This window comes from Copadichromis virginalis, linkage group LG15 (genome assembly GCF_057382275.1).
Source record: "Copadichromis virginalis isolate Kocher_CV1m ecotype Utaka linkage group LG15, C_Virginalis_male_GT1.1, whole genome shotgun sequence".
In the NCBI taxonomy this organism is placed as follows: domain Eukaryota; kingdom Metazoa; phylum Chordata; class Actinopteri; order Cichliformes; family Cichlidae; genus Copadichromis; species Copadichromis virginalis.
Window position 1 is genome coordinate 20,487,585 of NC_140632.1, and position 23,342 is coordinate 20,510,926.

The window sequence follows — 23,342 nt, forward strand, 5'->3', positions numbered from 1 at the left end:
AAAGTAGCTGAAGATAAAACACAGAAAAACATGAAGGTGATTTTCCTGGCCTGGGATTTTATAAAAATATTCTGCAGTACATCAAAAACGAAAGAAAACCATTAATTAATGAACATTACCTCTGACGTTACAGCGGTTTTATTAGACACACGGCTAAGCATTTTGCATTTTGAATAATATTAAAAAGTTTAAATTTGTTCAGTATTGAACAGCAGAAATGAGGTTTTCTTTTCGGAAGAATGTAAAAGGGAAAAAAACAGCGGCCGACAGCCTGTAAACAGCGGTAGACTTGTGCGTAACAAGCAAGCGAATAATGAAGAAAGCGAAACTGTTCGAGAGAGAGAGAGGGTGGCGGGGGGAGGGAGAGAGAGAGAGCTGCGCATCGCAATGGAAGCAAAACAGTAAAAGAGTGAATTCATGACGATGTTTATGTGAAGCGTTTGGATCTTCTTTAGCTGCTGGTTCGGTCAATATTGTTTGGAGAGAGATCAAACTAACAGCTTTAGAATCAGCTCATAAAGGGCGTGAACACAAAGCGCGGACCCCGATCAGCGAGCTGTCGGCTTTCAGCCCCGACTGTGAGAAAGGCGACATCTAACTGATTCTGATCCGCGGGTCAGAATCAGTACCTGCTCTCATTTACTGTTTGGTGGTTCTTGAAATTTTGTGAGATGTCACCAGAGATTCTGGCATTTCGGACAAAATAAATTTATATTAAAAAATCGATTCAGGATTTTAATGAATCGATTTTACGTTATCCAAGCCAGAATCGATTTTAATCGATGAATCGATTATAAAAACCCACCCCTGGTTGACATGTCTTATTTGCTGACAATAACTAAGTGCAACAATTTTGGAAGTCAGTCAATTTTTCTAATGTACATCAGAGTTTTTAGCATTTCTTTCTGGTTATTTCTGGTTTCACCATTTGAAAACTAACTTTTACAGGTTTAAACATGGGTAAATGATAAGTTTTTTGAAAAAATGATTTTGTTGATAATTTCCTGATCATCTTTTGAAGTAAATAAACCACCAAAAAACATACATCAGTGATTCCACCTGTTTAACTTGGAACACAGTCGTCAACATTAACATTTCTTAAGTTGCAGTTTTTTAAGGTCATAGATCTTACATTTTTGGGCGTTTTGGTGTTTCCACCAAAGCGCAGCATTGGCAGACCTTGAAGATCTTGGACTAAAAAGCGAAACAACAAAGAAAAAATGTTGGCAGATTTATTATTATTTGTTGCAGCCTTGCTTTTATCTTTCTTGGATTTGCACAGATAACTTTGACTGCATTTATTCAAAACTCTAACATAGATATGATGTTGAGGTAAGCCAGATATGTGTTTAAATGAGTCATTTCCAGCAGTTTTAAAAGCAATTTATACAGTTAAGTGCGTATATATTTGGAAAGAGATTACGACAACGGATTATCACAATGGATATTAAATGACACAACTCACATGCAATTGAAGTGCAGACTTTTAGCTTTAACTCTGGAACTCTTTCATGGCATGCATTTTTAATTTCTTGCTATTTGGGCTGATTGGGACCTGATGAATGTAAAAACAAAGATTACCAGATTTGAATTTTTTTTTTTTTTAACCTGATTTTTGTTTCTGAGAAAAATGAGATCCACATATGAAGACATTTGTTTTAAATTTTGATAGAACAGTGGCAGTATAATGTCCTTGTAAGTGGATATCAGGCCCTTGTAGAGCAAAATTTTGTATTTTGCTATAGATTACTCTAACTGTAGCTGAAGAACATGGCTGTTTTGCATAGTTTGCAAGACTTTTTTCTTATGGCGTGCCAAATGTAACCCTCTGCTACTGAAACAATATTCAGCAAGTGAGAATTGGGTGCACATTTTCACTTGAAGAGAAAACCGCTCATTTAAGGAACCTATTGGGACAGTCTCTCGCCAATCAAAACTGATGGCAGCATAGTGCTAAAAACTGTGCTATAGACAGACTGATGTTTATATCATTTATGATGTTGGCACTTACAGAGCTCAGACTGTCTATTACAAAGCAAGAATACCACCAGACTGTTCCAATAAAGAAATAAAATACATCTGTTTTTGCTTTTTATTCCCTATTTTAAAATAATTGATTGTGAGCCAATTTGGTCATATTGGTTGTGATCCTACAGCCGCATGGATGCCAATTCAATACACTCTTACTTCTTTCATAGGAGTCAAGAAAAGACTGAACAGGTAATGGATTGTTTGGAAGGATTGCCGGGAAAAAGCCTGTTCTTTCTAAAAAGAACCTGTCAGCATGGCTTAGGTATGCACAGTGGGATCTGAGCAAACCACAAGACTTTTAAAACAGTTTCCTTTGGACAGATGAGACTAAAGTGGAGATGTTTGGCCATAATGCACAACACCATGTTCTGAGAAAACCAAACAGCAAATATCAGGACAAACGCTTCATACCAACTGTCAAAGAGGGTGGAGGGTGAGGATTTGGGTTTATTTTGCAGCACCTTGCAGTCACTGAGTTCACCATAGACTTCACAAATGTGAGGCGGAACTTTCATTTGGGAACTATTTTCAAACCAAGACTAGACATGGCGAAAATATGTTAATATAGAAATTGTGATGCATTTTATGCAATTGTTCTTTTAATGCTGTGTCAATTTTTGGGCCTTTTTGTGGCTAGGACAGTGCAGAGAGTAGACAGGAAAGTAGTAAGAATGAGGGTGAATGACATGCAGGAATGGGTCTGGAGCTTGATCATACCCAGGTCAGAGCAGCAAGCAGTACTTTACCTGTTTGAACATCCTTCAGTGTAATGGTCAGCTGCTCAACCAACTAAGCAATATCAGCACCTGTCGTTCCCCCCTTTTTTAAATTATCCCTTCCGCCAAGTAGCCATCTGACAAGCTGATAGCAATTTTGGTAAGTAAAAAATGGCTAATGATAGGTCAGTAAATCTTTGTCTCAGTGCCATGACTGATGACATTGGAGATGCACTGAACTGATTTTTCCTTATAAATTTCACTTAAAGATTTAGTGTAAAAAAAACAAAAAACAAAAAAAAAAACAACTTAACTGAGGATATTTGTGTCTTTTTCCATAGAAAACATTCTTTTTCATTGCTTACATGCTCCAAACTGGACTTCAAAGTACCCCTCGCATGGGGGTCCATGCTTTGGGACTGATTTAATTTGTAGAAAATTTGTATGCAGACAGGGTAAAAGTTTGTTTTAGAAAGCAAGCTTGCGGCGCACTCTAAAATCAAGCCAATTCAATCATTGCTCTACATAAACTGTAGGTCACAACATTTGTTTGAAAAGTCAAACGACATTTCTATTTCTTTTTCCTTTTTTTGTAAATCGACGGCTGGTTTGGAAATGTCAGACTAGACTGCATATTTCATTTATAAGCAGACAATATATGGAATGGAAAATACTAAATTCCCATTATGCAGAAGAATGTAGGAAGCCAGGGTAGTTTGTGCTATTTACTTGAACATCAAGACGATGCCTCCCAATTTTTTATTAACTCATTTTTATGTGTAATTACAAAGATATGAGACAACATTGCCCCTTTTCATCTAATCTCACTATGGTAGCAAATCCTTCCTGGATTCAGATCTGATTGAGGATTGTCTTCAGATGTTAATCACATTTAACTTGTGCCAGCACCCACCTCTGCTATAATTTCATGCAAATCTTTAGATACATTTTTCAGTAATCTTGCTAACAAACAAACAAACTGAGCCAGGGAATTTCCTGCATAGGTTTCTTTTCTGTGAATTAAATGAAGTGAAATAACAGAGAAATTCATATTGTTTTTTCCAGTGGCACAACAAAGGCACCTTTGCTTTATGTATCTACTTAAAATAAGCCATCATCTGATCTTTTGCCAGTGCTTCTTTTGATTGCATGGTCAGATCAAAAAGCTTTTGAGCATGGCACCTCCAGTTTATTTTGCTTTGCAATTACTTTCCCTACCATATAACTCTGCAGCATGGAAAGCACCTTGAGTATTCAATACGTTTATTTTTTTCGAATCCACTGAGAATAACTTGAGTTACTTCTGTCACAATATTTGACTCCACTCTACTTTATTTAACTAATATTAAGTAATGAGAGTAATGAGAGAATCTGTTTGTTTGTTAATTGAATTGTGAGAAACCAAATCCTAAGCCTGCCCTCATGTGGAAACCACATGGGGAAATAAAAAATCTCCTCAGCTTGAAGCCTTTTCAGAGAAGCAGCTGCTCAGTTGAACCTGCTGGTTACGTGACTGTAGTGAACCTGCACACTCAATTTTTCACCGGCACCGTTGCATCCTGATTTGCTATGTTTCACTTGACACATGAAAGAACATATAAGTCACTGGCTGCTCTATATGCCTTGCTGAAGCTGTATACATTCTCTGGTCATGTCCTATATTTGAGAGGGTGGGCCTCAGCAACAGTGACTGAGCATGGGTTGTACCAACATGATGCAGTAAAGAGGGGTGGCCATGCTGCATGCATGAGCAGTGTCGTGAGCTTATTTTACAGATAATTATTTAAAGATATTAAGCTATTAGCCTTTTACTATAACCTTTTCACATCTGTTTATGGCATTACTGAAGATCCAGTCATATTTAATTCTGATCAAATCTCTGGTCAGGTCGATTAATATCAGGCTCAAGATGGAAACCTTGACATGTGAATCTGAGGGAATTTTTCTGTGCTTTTTTCTTTCTTTCTTTTTTGTCGCTGTTTTATCCAAAAGATAAAGGTTCTTTGAAGGAGCCAAAATAATAAAATGGGACCTGGTGAAAGGTTGTGTCTACATTAGAAAGATAAATAATGGGTCTGTATTGAGGCTAAATGTCATTTAGGTCCTCCTTATCTCCTTGTTTTCCACACTCTTCAAGCCCTACTCTGTAGCTGGTGGTCTCTTCCTTACTCCCCCTTCTCCAAGCCATACATTACGGCTGCTGAGCACATGCATGCCTGCGCATGTGTGTTCGCGCGCGCACGTGTGTACATGCAGCTCTGCGGAAGCAGAGGGAAGCTTTGAAGGATCTTTGAAGGAGAAGAGACAAACTTAAAGATACTGAGACGGCTGAAATGGGGAGCCCGTGGAGGCAGTGGACTGTGTTTCTCAAAGGTCTGAGTCTGTTGCATTGCTGCTGCTGCTTTTTCTTCTTTCTCTTTGGCGACTGAAGGCTCTCACCATACAGCACATACGGAGAGGGAGGTGAGGTCAGAAGGTGCAGGACCTGGTCTACAGGTTTGTGGGTTAGAGTTTTCCTCTCTCCCCTTTTTTTTTTTAATGTTATTTTTTGTTTGGTCCCTACTTTCTGTTTACTTTGAGGCTGATATGTGTGAAAGTGTGTTTGAGGATATGCTCGCGCTGCAGCTGTAACTAATTATGATTGTTTCAGTCACATGCAGCACAGCTTGGATGCTATAAGAAGTGCAAACTGTGAAAGCTGTCATCCGCTGTGAGTTATACTCATTCAAAAGGGACAGTTAAGGGTAGTAATATAGCAGACTGTTTAATGTGCTGCTTAGTGCTTAGATAAATCCTCTGTTTAATCTGCTGTGTTTAGTTGTTTTTTTTTTTGTTTTTTAGAAAAAGGAGAGAAGACAACAATATGTGAATCCTGCTGCACAAATTCCATAATTGTATAAATGTATGTGGAGTGGAGAAAATGGGAGGTTAAAGGAGAGCACTTGAACTTCTCATCACGGACCTGACCGTTTCATCGTAGGGCCACATTAGCGAGAGGATTCATATTTAACCACTAACTTGAACTGTGGTAGCTTTCATAGTGTGACTGCCTGTAAATGTAGGGCTGGGTGCTGGACTCCAAACTAACTTTTTCACACCAGCTGGCACTAGGGTGCCTAACTTTTCACTTAAGCGTATCAGAATATATGAAAAAGTGCACTTAACTTTTTGTCATTTCATTTCAGTGATTGGATAATGGTGTATGCAGTAGAAGCACGGAGTGTTGTGACAGTTTTGAAACTGAGACTGAAGGTGGTTCAGGTAGCGAGTATCATAATTGTGGAGTTTTTGTTTGAACTTTGAATTTTATTTAAAGGGATGGATTAAGGCTTGGATGGATTAAGGTATTAGTCAAAGTGTGGTTTTGAAGTATATCATGTGTCACTTCTCACAGTATTTGTTGTAGTATGCAGACTCTCATGCGGCTTAGAGGGTCGGAGTGTAGTACGGGATGTTGTTTGTAGCTCCAATTTAAAGATTCCCCCAAAACTCTCATATGAAGACCAAAACTGCAGTTCCACTAGTGGCCACTGGAGTCTGGTTCCAAAAATGAGCCATGTTCAATTATGCCATTTTACAGCATTATAAAGCTACAGAAAATTAAAAATAAACATTTAAAATAAACAGAAACAGTTTTGGCCTCAGTAAATAGCTTAGCCCTTCTTAATACAAAAGTATGAGTTGTTTTATAATAGTACTTGTGGGTAGTTGGCACTGTTCTGGCACAGGCAGCTGTAGCTGATTGGTGTCTGCTTGGGGTCATATTTGTTAATTGTAGTAATTGAATTTTATGGCCCCACTGTGCTTGTGCTGGAGATTTTTGGAGTAAATTCTAATTCTTAACACTAATTAGGAGGTACCTATGCTGGGGTGTAGCTGTTGTAACATCTATGGGTGCAGCACTTGCTCATAGCTTAAAACTCCCTCATTTCATCCAAGTACTGTAACTTCTGGCTCCAAAAAGCCTATGCAACCAGGGCCAAAACACTCTTAAAACTTCACAATGTGAACTCCAAAGCCTGGGTGACCATATCCATCTTTTATATACAGTCTATACTTGCATTCAGATCACTGGTAGATGCTCCAGTCTGCATTTGAGATGGTAATCGGGCAGCCAGGGACAAAGAAGCCTCTCGTCTTTTAGGGTCAAGTTTCACCAGGATCCTGAAACGTCTCCAGGCACTTATTAAGGCAGATATAAACAGTCATATTTTATTAATTTTTTTACGCTTAAAAGTTTGCCATCTTTGCTGTAAAAGCTTTTTTTTTCCTCGCAGAAAATAACAATTCTTACACTGTGTTGCTTGAGTGTCACATCCTCTCCTCATACAGCAAATACGCAGAACATAGACAACTGTCTAAAGCGCTCTGATGTGAGATTTACCCGAGCACAAACAAAGCGGTTTTATCTGCCTTGACTGGTTGTCCACAGACAAACTGCTGCAGAAACCTTGCTTAAAGACAGCCATGTGGGTGCTAAGAATGAAAACTTTGTGCTGAATGTCTTTCGTTTGTTTTAAATCCTTTGTAGTCATGCTTAGTAACGAATATTTGCAATATTTCGCATGGATGGTAGTCGATGGATTCTTTTGTTTGTTTATATAAGCGTGTTGGTGAGTGAAGTGTGAAAATCCACACTTAACTGGGTGTAAATTGCTAAAAACTGGATATTGATATTTTTCCCTAGATAGAGCACTTACATCATCACAACAGGGGGATTTTATTTTTTTTTTTTTAAACCTTTAAAAATGGTTGCTGAACCTCAGAACATTTGAAATGGCCATGGCCTCATCTGAGGATACATGTCCTGTTCAGCTTGTTTAGTTATTACAGTACCATGTTGGTGTCCCACGTTTTTCCTCTGTTTGAAGACCATTTCCCAGCCCCTTCCTCCTTTGTTATTTTCTCACAGGGGTCTCCTAATGCTAGGGGTCTTACTAAATTTTGATCCTCAAGCTTTATTATCAGTAAATGTTACACTCAGACCCCTTACTTTTGTTTCCGTTGATCAGCAGAACCCAGAATCGGACTGAAGGGGCATGTGAGTCACTTGAAATAATTAGCTCTCTATCGAAGATGCTCTTGTTGCTTCACCGCGTCAGCTCTTTTGGCTGAGAAGATGCAGTCAGAAACGAGCCCTAAAAGCACACCAAGACTGTAATGGAGAATCGACTCATGTGTTACTGTTTGACACATAGTTTGGGAACGATAGACATTAGCATTTAATGTTTTTTTTACCAGTTACTTATAACTTAATATCCCACCAGCATCACCTCTTTCCAAGTACAGTAATGTATGCAAGAGGGAGTACAGGGGTGGTGCACAAAATAAGCTTAGTGACTTTACACTGCAGTGGCCTTCTTACATTTGAAGCATTCTCAAATATGCTTCTGGTATCACTTCCTTTTGTGTTCAGGACCACTTTTCAACCAGGGTTTGACATGTGCACGGCATCATTCACGTCAAGCTACGCTGTTAGGTTTTTAGACGTGTTTGTGTCGGTTGAAAAGCCCCCTTCATAGGCTGTGCCCAGCCAAATACTTACAAACAGGTTAATCTTGAGGATTAACGTTAACCTTACTGGTGCTTTAGTCTGAAACTAAGGGAACAAAGGCAGCTTGTAGCCTCAAACAAAGAGAATAAAGCAGTGTTGCCCTGGTCGGGTGCCCATCCATCTCTGCAACGCTTCAGGCCTGTCGTTCCACACTGGTGCCCACTGGTTTGGCCATTATTAGATTGCTGGAACTGTGTACACATTGTAAGTGACTTAAATGTATATAAGTGCAATACCTGCCCTTAGTCTCAGTGGAGCACCTGAATGAGATAAAGAGCTGAACCAACCAGTTGGCACAGACTTGTGACTGCAATTTCTTTTGCTTGCTGGTTAGCAGCAATTAAACGTTCAAACTAGGACTGAAATGACACTGTTCTCTGACAGATGAACTAAAAATACATACAAAATTGGTTAAAAATAACTGACCGATATACTCAGGCCTGCAGATTTTTACATCTCAGGCCATGTGCCCTGAGATGTAAAAATCTGGTTGTGCCTAGCCGATGGGCTTCACAAATTCCTTTTGAATCATTCTGAGAAAAAGTATAAGTGGTTGTTTTCATGGTACAAAACAGAAAGCATAAAGCGTCCTCTTGTTGTAGACTGATAAATTAAAGCTATCTATAAAGCGAGTGAGTACAGGGCGTTCGGCAGATGCATTTGGTGTTGCTTGCTTTTGTACATTATCAGACATAATCACTGCACCTGGTGTTCTCTTTCTGACAGTGAACTGTAAATTTGTAGATGCGTTCCCAGAAATGTACCGGCTTTACCGGAGCTTGTTAACCATCATAAATGATGAGCGTTATGATGGGAAGGTCACTCTGAAAAGATGGATCCTCTTTCTCTTACACTTAACATTACAGGTGAAACAGTCCATCAGTCTGTAAGTGCAAACGTTAATTTTCAAGGTTAAGTTACAAAAGATAAATAAATTAAAAAAAACATACATTTAAAATTAGTCAATATTTGGTGCCTTTGGAGGCACGTTGATATCAAACTAAATATTATTACTATTTTATCTGACAAATGAAATTAGAGCCTCTGGCCTCTTTTATGAACATATACCAAGTTAAGAGTTGACTAAAGCATTAACATTTTTTTTTTTTTTTTGATATTTGGTAGGCAAAAAAAGATGTTGGCTACGTAAAAATGTCTTTTTTAACTCTTATTTTTATTCCTAGATTCCAGTCGAGCCATTAATATCACCTGATGTGTGTTATAAATGTTTTTTCCTTAAAATATAGCCAGAATTAACACATTTGTAACATAAACAAGAATAAATTATATATCATACTTGCAGCTCAGGCTCTTATATTAAATACATACTAATCTCTGACTCTGAAACTGGGCTGCATTGTGTTTTTATTGGGTGCTAATGTGCTGCAGTGATCTCATTTCTCACTGTTGTGGATGGATGTTTTTTAAGTGCAGTGGGTTAGCACTACAAGGAAGGCGGAAGCAGAGCGGGGTGATTTGAGGTGAAATGTAAACAGTGCTAGTCAGGAAGGATTAGCATCCCGTGAGCAGCATGGACTTGCAGCGGCACCCAATACTTGTGACAATGGCAGCCTGTTTTTCAGTGGGCTAAAGAGGTTGTGTGTATGTGTACAGATTTTTCTTTCAGTCACAACGCATGAATGTAAATTTTAAAGAAAAAGAAATTTCCCACAAGTAGTTGAAAGGCTTTTATTCATGTTTATGTCTCACCTTCCTTTTAGAAATCCCGAGGCGCCGCTGTAGCTTACCTGGTCACTCTACACATCCTCTTCCCGCTTTCCTGTCTACTCTGAACTGTCCTGTAAATACAGGCTACAGAAATTGAAAAGATTTCCGTTGTTTGTAAGCAGTCAGCAATCTCTGTACAGAAATGCTCATATCAATTGCATTTGCATATTACAGTGTATTTCTTGTAGTACTTGTGAGATACTATGAATGGGAAAAGCCAGATGTTGCTTGGACGTCCACTAGATGATGAAATATTTAATATTTAATTGATATTCAACACTAGTTAACTTGTTTCTGAGAGCTTATAGTGCCAGTGGGAAACTTATTGAAACTGCAGAACGTATTGTGAGAAATGAGTGGCTGTACATTGGCTGTAAAAACTCCAGTGATGAAAGTGGCTGATCTGCAGCCACTTTCAGCTCAATGACTGTAACATGCAAAGAAGATGTACGACTCAACGTGCTACACATTTCAGCAGTATTTAAATTAGTTTGATTGCTCACAAATCTGAATAATTGTTGCTAAATTTGTCACCTGGAACAACTCTCAGTCAGTCATAGACTCTCATTATTGTTTACTGGTTGGTCCACACTGTTGTAAATAATAATTCAAGACTACATATGTAGGGCAAGGTGTCCGGATCATTTGGAAGACTAAAGGGTGAGAGTGACATGTAACTCATTTGTCAACCTCATACATGGCTTATCAGTTGAAACATGTAGGTTAGCCTAATATTAGCCACTCAGCATTAATAGTGAATTAAAATGTTCTCAGCACAAAATACTCTTCTTGAACTATATTCAGAGGTTGGTAGAAAACTGCAGGTGAAGGTGATTTTTAAAAAGGACTGGTCAGGACAAATATTAAAGAAGATGCACCTGTGTAAAAGGGGTAAACTTGTGTAGTTAAATTGGTGATCATGTTGATTGATGATGGTGTTGACAGAAATGCACACAATCATAGCGCCATATGATTATTTGGATTATTACAGTAGTGTTTGATAGTGTTATTGACTTTTGTTTTAATTGGGAATTTGTTTTACAAGGAAAAACAAAACAGCAGAGTCGGTCTTGTCTGACCGAGGAGATTCAGTGTGGCCTTGGATTTTGTGCATGTGTGGTTAGCTCTGCCTGACAGTAGGAATTTAAAGAAATAGTTGTCCAAAGTCTTGACAAAATCTGTGGCTTTCCTGTGCTCTTTTATCTGCACTGGTTTGTAGGAATGGATCTAGGGGTGGGGAAGCTGTGGGACTTGCATTAATGGCTGCTCTTATTTTGTTCCTGACACATCTTTTTACCATGTGTTTCCCACCCCCGCAGGTCAGTTAAAGCTGAAAATGAGTGCAGTAGGGGAAAGCCCTCTGGACCCTGCCACGCCAGAGTTACGCAAGAGGAAGGGCTCGCCATGCGACACGTCAGGGCAAAGGTAAGACCGGCTGCATGCCTTTTTTTACAACACTGACAAACATTACACGGATAGAGCCGGAGATACTGTGAATCTTTATTGGTTCATGATCAGCCAAAAGATGAGTAATAAAAACAATTATCAACCATATCAACCTAGCTTTTTTATCAGTAAGCTTATAAACGTCTAAGCTCGTGAAATTATGTTGTAAAATACATGTAAACAAATGATGTTTGCATTAAAATGTGTTAAACCATTAAATTTGAAAAAAATAATGCATTATAAAAACATTAATGCATTTAATCGCACTTTGAATTCCAAGCAAAGGGGAACTTTTGTCAATGCATGACTTCCTGGCATACCGATTACACTGATGCACACAGCTACAAAAATGGAAGAATCAGAAGAAAGTGTGTACCCGATCCGTACCGGAAACCCGATCGGTACCCCGCATGCGCAAATCTTACATCACTTCCTCTCTTTGCCAACATTGCGACATTCAATATATTTGAATGACACGGTTAGCGCCCAGTTAGCTCCTAGCATTTCTCAACAGCTCTGCCTCCTTTTCGACTACCGGGACATTTAAACAATGGATAATCCGTATACAAACAAATTCATGCTAAGTTCCTCCACAGAGAGCGTCCCCCGATTGAACAACAGCGCCGTAAAATAAGAAGAATGGCGCCTAATTACAGACTTAATAATATTGAGTTAGCAATGTGTCACGTGAAGATTCATCAGCCAGATTAAGTGTTTACTGACAATTGACAGTGATAGCGGACGTCATCATCACTATTCCAACAATCCTCTCCTCACAGACAAGCATAAACACACTCGACTATCGCTAAATCAAATTTAACACGCATTTGAAATCACGCTAATTCAGTTTATAATAGGGTTCATTCGCTCGGTCAGCAGGTGGCGGTATCCTCGTACACTGGGGAGTAAACTGCCATTAAACGAACAGAAGAAGAAGAAAACATCTGCACATGCGCGGTACAGATCGGGTAGACCCGATTTGTACGGTCCGACTTTACACATGCGCAGTAAGGATCGGGGAGTCCTGATCCGTAACTATCTTTTTATTTTTCGTTTTTGTCTACATTGTACTGAAATGCTTCATTATTGCAAACATTTTAAGATATACTTATTATTCTTAACATCTTAACAGATACTCTGACCCATAACTATCGTAAAATGCTACGACCGGAAGTAGACACCTTTCGCGCATGCGGGGTACCGATCGGGTAGCGACAGTTAGGACTCATTTAATTTAAATTACATTTTAAAAGACTACCTAGCAGAAGTCTTGATAAAAGCGTGGTTTTGTGCAAACTGTGCAAAAAGGAGTTTGCATACCACCGCAGCACTTCAACCTTACAGTACCATCTAAATGCAAAACATGTTGCAGCGAGCACAGAAACTAGGAGCTGTTAGTGCTAGCAGTCCCAGTTTGGCAATCCAAACTTGATGAAATGACTGGCTTCAGGACCAAAATTACTAAGTCAGCGTCGGACAAACTTACAGATTGTCTCGCAAAATGGATTGCTCTGGACTGTAGACCACTAGCAGTGGTAGAAGATAGGGGTTTAGAAAATGTGCTACAGATTTAGATGAGGAAACCCTGTGTAACAGGGCCCTGAGTTTTTACAGAGCAGAATCCACCATCAGGGAGGCAGACTGCCCGCTGCAGTAGTGGTCCAGTCGAGCAGGGGCCGACCCACAGCTGTCTGTCCTGGCCTGCAAGTATTTGATTAGTTCGGCCACTTCTGTCTCATGTGAGAGACTGTTGCAGACTTGCAGGTCACATAGTAACAAAAAAGAGAGCTGCCTTGAGCTCTGAAAATGTGAACAGGCTAGTTTGTCTAAGTAACTGGCTGAAAGACGGACTGTAAGTAAGAATGGAGTTATTGTGAGTCCAATAGGTTTATTTTTGCACTAAAATGTTTGATGATCACACCGTTTTAGCCTAATGTACAAAATAATGTTGGCTAAGATTATTCAGATTTTAAAGGTGAAGCTGTTCAAATAGCCTTTTATGTTTCTGCCTAATTTTTTTAGAAGAAAAACTGCACTTTATTTTGAAATTTCTATTATTATTTAAAGACAATACCATTTTAAAAAGGTACTAAAAGTACTTAAAATAGCACTTTAATTTCTAAGTCTGCCCAATTTGGCCAGGGATATTATTTTTGTTTCTCTGTTTTGCATTTAAATGCAGTTTTTCCCCCTATAAATCAAAAGAGCTTGAGTTTGCAATATTCATGTCCATGTCTATTATTTGTTCTGTCCCCCACTAAAACCTTTTAAAATTAAAAAAAAAATTTCTTGTGCAATTAATCAAGATTAATTAATTATAAAGCCTCTAATTAATTAGATTAATTTTTTTAATCGAGTCCCACCCCTAAAATAAATATAATGGACATATTTAATTCTCAGATTGCCGAATTCTTATAAAAATCATAGATTACCCACATAAGGTAACGCAATCATTGCCTTGGTTGTACATGGCGAGCATGCTTACTGATGACTTGTTTTTGCTCATTTTTGGTCAGCTGGGCTGTCACTGTGGGATTAGGCAACTCCAGATGGGAGAAATATAACGTTTTACTCAAGGCAAAATAGTGTTTTATTCTGCCTCGCTTTGTTTATATTCGTGGACATAAAATGTTATGTGTTTTTTTTGTAGTGTGCTTTAAAAGAAAGTGTATTTTTGTGTCTGCAGCACATATGTTGTCCAGACTCATCAGTGAGGATACGTGACTATAGTCAGGAAATAGTTTTTAGACATTACTAACTGTTGTATTATAACCCGACCAACCTTTACTAATGCAAAGCTATTTTTAATGTGTAACTGTAACCAAGTAAAGTATTTTTAATTAGTAAGATATTAAAAATAATATAAATCATGGCTGAAAATATGATGTCAGCAACAAAACGATTTGCTTCACAATCAGTCTCTCTAACTTTTAATGTGGAGGTTGGAGGTTTCTTGCTTTTTAAAAGTATAACATATTAATTTTGTGAAATTAACACCAAATTGGTACATGTGATGGAAAATCATGTTACGGGACATACCAATAGTTTGGTGAAATTTGTGTTCAAGAGCATGAAGCATGAGGATTTCATGAACTAACTTTGAGGTTGCTTAGTTTTTGGAGGCAGTTTGCTAGGGATGAATGTCTATTCCCCAACCAAGTGGTTACTGGAGATTCGTGGTAGAGATGGCACGATACCACTTTTTTATGTCCAATACGATATCATAAATTTGGATATCTGCCGATACCGATACGAATCCGATATAGTTCATTTTATAATCAACAAAACTGTTTGTTTTTTAAATATCTTGCTGCATTTTGTATGAGTTCATACTCAAGTTTTAAAAAAACAAACACTAAAGCTATTCTGTTATTCCTGTATGCAAAAAATACACTACACCCAAAATATTTCATAGTTCAGCAATACTGATCAATCTAATTTACTTAAACCTACACCATCCAACCTATTCTGGTATTCTAAACAGTACTTAGCAGAAATATTAAACAACCTTACTAATAGGGTTGCAAACTCCCAGCAAAAGCAAAAGGAAACCACCCCCCACCCTCCGCCTGATAATGCTTAATCGGCGCAATCTACTTTAATTTAATGCACGTGTAAAACAAATGCACAGAAATCAATTATTTTTCTACATATTTAAATACATTCAACATCTTTCTTCAACAGAATTACAGACTGCACAGATGGTTACCAAAGGAAAAAGTGCTGTAGCTTACCAGGGTACATATTAGAGTTAATAGTTCCTTTATACAATAATAGATTTCTATACATTTTACATCAGATGAAAACTTTGGTTGTAAGATTCAGATAATTATTTATTAAAAGCTAGACATGACAATTAGAAAGAAAAGTATTTCTTTGTGCCCCCCTTTCCCTATTAATGCCCTACCTGGCCCCCCTAGCAAAACTTTGCCAGATCCGCCCCTGCACAGTTACCAGCTGTCAGCTACGTAGAAAAGGATCCTGGTGTAGAAAGTAATAAATTCTAACAACAGCTTATCAAGCTTAAACATGCTGCTGTTGTTTATCTGCTGGTTTCCTCTTTCTGGTGCAAAGTGGGCGATAAACAAACAAGAGAGACGGGAGTTGTGACAGAAAAGCCGATCAGCTGATCATTGACCAGTTTCATGATTGAAGTAGCAGCAGGAGAGTGAGGGGGAGAGAAGAAGAGGCAGTCACTGCATGTATTGGTTGTTAAGCTTGACGTGGGAATGCTTTACAAACATTCAGAGATGAACTTACACACTTGCTTTACTTCTCTGGGATACCTTTCTCGGAGATGAAATGCCGGTTTCGTAGCGAGGCTCCAACTGCTCAACCAGACCACCGACAGGTCTCGCACGCCACAGCCGCTCTATCACGTGACGCATGCTGCTCCGACGTGCTAAGGTTATGAGCTGAGTTACGCCATGTCGCAAGTTTTGTTAAATGATTTTATGATATTTAATGGATCGGATTACATTTTTTATTTCTCTTCGATATCCGATCCAGTAATTTAGGTCAGTATTGGACCGATGCGTAATATCGGATCGGTCCATCTCTAATTCGTGGTAATCAGTGAAATTCGTATTGCAGACAACTTGGTGTGGTCCACCAAACTCCAGTAACTGGAGCAATCTGCTAGCAACCAAAGCGAGCACAAGAAGGTTTTCGGTGCAGCGCTATGTTTGTGACCAGTTTCACCTAGTAACATCCAAGTGGTTAAGGAACCCACATTTGTCACTAACAACTGGAGGTTGCCAGGGGATCACCAACCGGTCTCTAGTGTGATTGCGGTGTCAGTGATTAAACATCGGCAACAAAAAGTGAAATAACATCCCACAGACAGCCTGTCAAGTGCTGACTTCCCTGTGCCAAATATTTTGTTGTTTTAATTTATTTATCACAGTTATTATTTATTTGTTAGTGATATTAAAGTGATTTATGTCTATATACTCCCGAAGGAAAAACAAATCACTATAAAGATATAAATGTAAAAAACAATATACATGTATATTTGTATATGTATATACCAAGATACCAAGTTATATACCAAACATTTTTGCTACTCCAAACAAAGTAAATTTGAACAAAAAGTCCTAATTAAATAGAAGTAATTAGAAACCTGAGATAAAGTTTAAAGTATAGATTTGACTTTAGGTCAGTATAAGTTTAAGTGGGGCGTGCAGGAGTGAAAGTTCTCCATGTACTGTATGTGTAAATCTATAAGGCCGATAGGTGATGTAACAGCCCAGCTAGCATTTCTCCAGCAGCTACACTCATCCACTTACCCGCTCATTTCACACAGCAGCGTCCTCCCCCTCCTCACCCTTCCCTCGGTCACCACGCCTGTGTTTTCTGGCTGGCCAATGCACTGACCTACTTTTGCTGTTGTCGTTTCACATACGCACGGTCACATATACGCTCTTCTTGCTGCCACATACCTTGCTGTTTCTCGTCCGTTAGAAATGAAATCACTGGAACTCAAGAATAAATTTAAACACCAGGCTGCGCAAAAGGTTAAAAGAGAAGAATCTTAATTTATTTATTTTCTTTTGATTTTTGTCCAATTTCAATATTATAGAAAAATGCCACAGGTGGATAAAAAGCCAATGCAGGAAAAAAGAGGATCATGAATTTATTTTCACAGTTTAATCTATAACCATTTACTTAAATTTAACTGGCTGTTGTTTTGTTTTTTTTGTTTTGTTTTTAAAAAAACAATCTTTTTTTTATAAGTAAGCAGTGTTAAAAAGTATAAATAAATCAATTTGATTGCAAAAAAGCAACACCATGGTAAAATGCATTACAAATATATTAACACTGAAACCAAAGGTCAGAGCTGAAAGCATGATTCAGATTCGATTTAAGCTAATTTTATTTTAATCTGCATTAATTGAAAATTACAAAAATGTCAAATGTCGTATTTACAAGGGCTTAAATAGCAACAGCATTTTTTTTAACTGAGGGAGGAAAAACATTAAAAATATAATAATCACAAGGTCTAAAATCACCTTAAAAGTTGTAAATGCCAGCATTGAATGTAGATGTATGTATTGATGTATGTTTCTTTGGCATCAACAGCAATAAAGCAGAGGTACGAGATGCTTTACAAAATGTACAAAATAGTTTAAATAGCAACATTCAAATAACTTGTGTAACACTTTCTATCCTAACTCTTTCATACAACTTTATCACAAATAAAAAATAAACAAAACTTAGTCTACTTTATTTATTCAATAATGCTGCTATCAATAAAATGTGATTTGTGCTTTAAATATATCACCAGCCTTCCAACAGTCTAATTTGTGCTCCGTTAAAGATCATGTGTTTCTCTTTCATTGCAATCGACGTTACTCTGCTGGATCTCCTGTGTAATGTGTCTGAGCACATTGTGTTGGGTCCAACCAGCTTTCTGTTTGTTTCTTTGTCTCTATTGCTGTCAGTCACAACCAACGGTTCGAGTCACTCATTATTGTGTAATAACTGCATATTTAGCCTACAGGGACAATTATAGTTTTCTCTTCTGCTTCTGCTCCTGGAGGGGTGCTGATAGTTGCTTGTACATCATGGGTGATTTTGTTTAAAGAACCTGTGTGTTCTCATATGTATCCATTAATCCATCAGTAATTGATTTTTTTTTCTTCTCTTGTCATAATCTTTAAAAAAAAAAATTGCCAATACTTTTTGCTGCCATGTACACATTTAAAAAAAAGTCTGCATTTTAAAAAGAGATGATGATAATAATAATAATAATAACAACAACAACAACAACAACAACAATCACATCTTCTTAAAGTTTTTTAAAGCTCTTCATGACATCTTGAAGTAGCAGCAGGAGAGTGAGGGGGAGAGAAGAAGAGGCAGTCACTGCATGTATTGGTTGTTAAGCTTGACGTGGGAATGCTTTACAAACATTCAGAGATGAACTTACACACTTGCTTTACTTCTCTGGGATACCTTTCTCGGAGATGAAATGCCGGTTTCGTAGCGAGGCTCCAACTGCTCAACCAGACCACCGACAGGTCTCGCACGCCACAGCCGCTCTATCACGTGACGCATGCTGCTCCGACGTGCTAAGGTTATGAGCTGAGTTACGCCATGTCGCAAGTTTTGTTAAATGATTTTATGATATTTAATGGATCGGATTACATTTTTTATTTCTCTTCGATATCCGATCCAGTAATTTAGGTCAGTGTCGGACCGATGCGTAATATCGGATCGGTCCATCTCTAATTCGTGGTAATCAGTGAAATTCGTATTGCAGACAACTTGGTGTGGTCCACCAAACTCCAGTAACTGGAGCAATCTGCTAGCAACCAAAGCGAGCACAAGAAGGTTTTCGGTGCAGCGCTATGTTTGTGACCAGTTTCACCTAGCAACATCCAAGTGGTTAAGGAACCCACATTTGTCACTAACAACTGGAGGTTGCCAGGGGATCACCAACCGGTCTCTAGTGTGATTGCGGTGTCAGTGATTAAACATCGGCAACAAAAAGTGAAATAACATCCCACAGACAGCCTGTCAAGTGCTGACTTCCCTGTGCCAAATATTTTGTTGTTTTAATTTATTTATCACAGTTATTATTTATTTGTTAGTGATATTAAAGTGATTTATGTCTATATACTCCCGAAGGAAAAACAAATCACTATAAAGATATAAATGTAAAAAACAATATACATGTATATTTGTATATGTATATACCAAGATACCAAGTTATATACCAAACATTTTTGCTACTCCAAACAAAGTAAATTTGAACAAAAAGTCCTAATTAAATAGAAGTAATTAGAAACCTGAGATAAAGTTTAAAGTATAGATTTGACTTTAGGTCAGTATAAGTTTAAGTGGGGCGTGTAGGAGTGAAAGTTCTCCATGTACTGTATGTGTAAATCTATAAGGCCGATAGGTGATGTAACAGCCCAGCTAGCATTTCTCCAGCAGCTACACTCATCCACTTACCCACTCATTTCACACAGCAGCGTCCTCCCCCTCCTCACCCTTCCCTCGGTCACCACGCCTGTGTTTTCTGGCTGGCCAATGCACTGACCTACTTTTGCTGTTGTCGTTTCACATACGCACGGTCACATATACGCTCTTCTTGCTGCCACATACCTTGCTGTTTCTCGTCCGTTAGAAATGAAATCACTGGAACTCAAGAATAAATTTAAACACCAGGCTGCGCAAAAGGTTAAAAGAGAAGAATCTTAATTTATTTATTTTCTTTTGATTTTTGTCCAATTTCAATATTATAGAAAAATGCCACAGGTGGATAAAAAGCCAATGCAGGAAAAAAGAGGATCATGAATTTATTTTCACAGTTTAATCTATAACCATTTACTTAAATTTAACTGGCTGTTGTTTTGTTTTTTTTGTTTTGTTTTTAAAAAAACAATCTTTTTTTTATAAGTAAGCAGTGTTAAAAAGTATAAATAAATCAATTTGATTGCAAAAAAGCAACACCATGGTAAAATGCATTACAAATATATTAACACTGAAACCAAAGGTCAGAGCTGAAAGCATGATTCAGATTCGATTTAAGCTAATTTTATTTTAATCTGCATTAATTGAAAATTACAAAAATGTCAAATGTCGTATTTACAAGGGCTTAAATAGCAACAGCATTTTTTTTAACTGAGGGAGGAAAAACATTAAAAATATAATAATCACAAGGTCTAAAATCACCTTAAAAGTTGTAAATGCCAGCATTGAATGTAGATGTATGTATTGATGTATGTTTCTTTGGCATCAACAGCAATAAAGCAGAGGTACGAGATGCTTTAACTCTTTCATACAACTTTATCACAAACAAAAAATAAACAAAACTTAGTCTACTTTATTTATTCAATAATGCTGCTATCAATAAAATGTGATTTGTGCTTTAAATATATCACCAGCCTTCCAACAGTCTAATTTGTGCTCCGTTAAAGATCATGTGTTTCTCTTTCATTGCAATCGACGTTACTCTGCTGGATCTCCTGTGTAATGTGTCTGAGCACATTGTGTTGGGTCCAACCAGCTTTCTGTTTGTTTCTTTGTCTCTATTGCTGTCAGTCACAACCAACGGTTCGAGTCACTCATTATTGTGTAATAACTGCATATTTAGCCTACAGGGACAATTATAGTTTTCTCTTCTGCTTCTGCTCCTGGAGGGGTGCTGATAGTTGCTTGTACATCATGGGTGATTTTGTTTAAAGAACCTGTGTGTTCTCATATGTATCCATTAATCCATCAGTAATTGATTTTTTTTTCTTCTCTTGTCATAATCTTTAAAAAAAAAAATTGCCAATACTTTTTGCTGCCATGTACACATTTAAAAAAAAGTCTGCATTTTAAAAAGCGATGATGATGATAATAATAATAATAACAACAACAACAACAACAACAACAATCACATCTTCTTAAAGTTTTTTTAAAGCTCTTCATGACATCTTTAAACTTTTATATTCACAACGAGGTAAATGTTGACCACTGACATCAACAGAAAGTTAGGCTAGTAATACTATGGCTGACACAAAGTTCATCCTTATTGATTACATTACTAAACATGGTGATATAGTAATGCCTTATTACTAAAGTGTTCTAAAGTTTTCCTTATATACTTGGCCATATTGATTAGTTTAGGACAATGTACTTCAAGTACAATGTAATTTAAATGTAACTTTTGCCGAGCAGAAACAGTGAATTGATTAATTTTTAACATGTCAGGTTTTGCTGCTTTTCTTTCTCACTTTAAAGTAAATGTCACGGCTTTCATGGTTAAAAATGTCAAAATCAAAACAAATATAGTTTCATTAGTGCTAGAGAATCAGTTTTCTGATGTTTTTAAAACCAGATAAGTACCAAAAAAATCTCCCAGAAAAGTAGTACTGATTTAAAAACAGCTGTTTTAATGTGAACTTCGCTTTGAGTCTTTGTCGGGTCTGTTTCTGCAGTGCGGAGAAGCGGAGACGGGAGCTGGAGTGCCGCTACATCGAGGAGCTGGCGGAGCTGTTGTCATCCAACATGGGCGACATTGCCAGTCTCAGCGTTAAGCCCGAAAAGTGCCACATCCTCAAGAGCACTGTGGACCAAATCCAGCAGATCAAACGGCGTGAGCAGGGTGAGGAAACACGTTTTCTGTACAGTGTCTCCACAATTTCTGTCAAATATTATGCTCTTTAATTTTCTTTATAATTTTCTGTGTAACTATAATGTAAACCAAAAAATCATAAAACATTTTATGTAAATGTTTAAACTAGGTTTGCAGGAGTAAACCAGGGTATGCAAAAAATAAACCTCCACATCTGTAAGAGTTGTCACCTCAAGTTTTCAGTTAAAGCATACATTCTTATCCTATCTCGACAGATGTGGGGAGGAAAGCCTTGGCTGTCTTTGTGAGGCCACTCATTGACATCAGTGCATTCCTAAGACTTAAGTTTAACCATCACAAAATATCTGATAAACTTTCACCTTCTCCCTGACCTGAACCGGTTTTGTAACCTTAACTGTAAAACCAAGCTTTTACCCTCAAACAGGGATTTGAAAGCTTGTCAAAGGAGTTTAGAAAATGTAACCACTCTGGTGGTCTAAAGCTAACTTTTTTCAAATAATATGATTTTTTTTTCCTTTGGTTTCCAGTAGTCTGTCTGCTCTGTGCAGCCACACACATGTAGAGTGCTCTTTATTTCAAAACAGTAACTGTATGATAATAAATTGTAGCCGTACAAAACAACCTTTTTCATTCCATCCATGAACATGTGCTACACTTGTTAGAATAACACGGTAAAACTGTGATATTTACCTCAGTGTTTATTGTGCTATGAATATCGCTGAGACTCAAAATGGGCTTTTTGGTAGGCACCAAATATCTCTGTTGGCATTAAAACCCCTTTTTTCATAGCATAGCAAACGCTGTGTACGTGTTTTTAATAGTGCTGTCATCTCGTCATTTAATCTCGTTAAAATGACCGCATTACCGTGGCAAATCTCCGTTAGCGAGTTACCGCGGATCGCCCCGTGCGTGGTTCTGCACGGCGTCAACGTGTTAACATGTTGACGCCGTGCAGAATCACTCATTATGACGTTATGGCCTTAATAATTTAAACGAAATTAACACTGACAGCACTAGTTTTTAAAAATAGGCTTTATACTTAAAAAAACAACAACAACTGTATTGCAAAATATTTAATGTCTCTGTTGTTCTCTCCCCCCGGGCAGAAAAAGCAGCCCTCCTTTCTCCAGATGATGAAGTGCAGAAGTGCGACATCTCCTCCAGTAGCCAGGGACTGGTGGAGAAAGAGGCGTTGGGGCCCATGCTGCTAGAGGTAAAACAATACATAGGAAATCCTGGTTTGTGTGCCTAACATGTTGTTTACTCCTAACTAATACACACGTTCAGAAAATCAGATTTAGTTTTCCCTCTCTCTGTTCTTCCCGTTAAGGCGCTTGATGGGTTTTTCTTCGTTGTCAACCGGGAGGGGCGCATCGTCTTTGTTTCTGAGAACGTGACGAGTTACCTTGGATACACCCAGGAGGAGCTCATGGCCTCCAGCGTCTACAGCATCCTCCACGTGGGAGACCACAACGAGTTTGTTCGTAATCTGCTGCCTAAAAGCCTCGGTGAGTGAGCAGAATCGATTTTAAATGCAGCGACTGCGTTTGCAGCCAGCGACTGCAATGTTTTTGAGGGATATTTAATAATCACTTTTTCAGCATTTTTAAATTTCACCATTTCCATGCCAATGAAACCCATTAAGGAGGCAATAAAACTCACTGTTAAAAAAGCAGAAGAATCTGTACACGGCACTCAAATCCAAATGATTAAGTTGCTTTATTAAAAGAAGATTTTGTAGCTAAGGCAAATTTAAAGAGCTGTGAGGAGAGGTAGG

The 23,342-nt window shown here is 38.0% G+C and overlaps 1 protein-coding gene across 1 annotated transcript in view; it reads left to right on the plus strand.

Moving 5' to 3' along the window:
- The window catches only part of ncoa1 (nuclear receptor coactivator 1), a 106,450-nt gene that overhangs the window by 42,309 nt on the left and 40,799 nt on the right, over window positions 1-23,342 (plus strand). Inside the window, exons 3-6 of the mRNA XM_085432381.1 lie at window positions 11,349-11,454; window positions 21,408-21,574; window positions 22,672-22,778; window positions 22,896-23,073. Of these exons, the coding sequence (XP_085288507.1) occupies window positions 11,366-11,454; window positions 21,408-21,574; window positions 22,672-22,778; window positions 22,896-23,073 (541 nt within the window). The 5' untranslated portion in view covers window positions 11,349-11,365. The remainder of the gene's footprint in view (window positions 1-11,348; window positions 11,455-21,407; window positions 21,575-22,671; window positions 22,779-22,895; window positions 23,074-23,342) is intronic.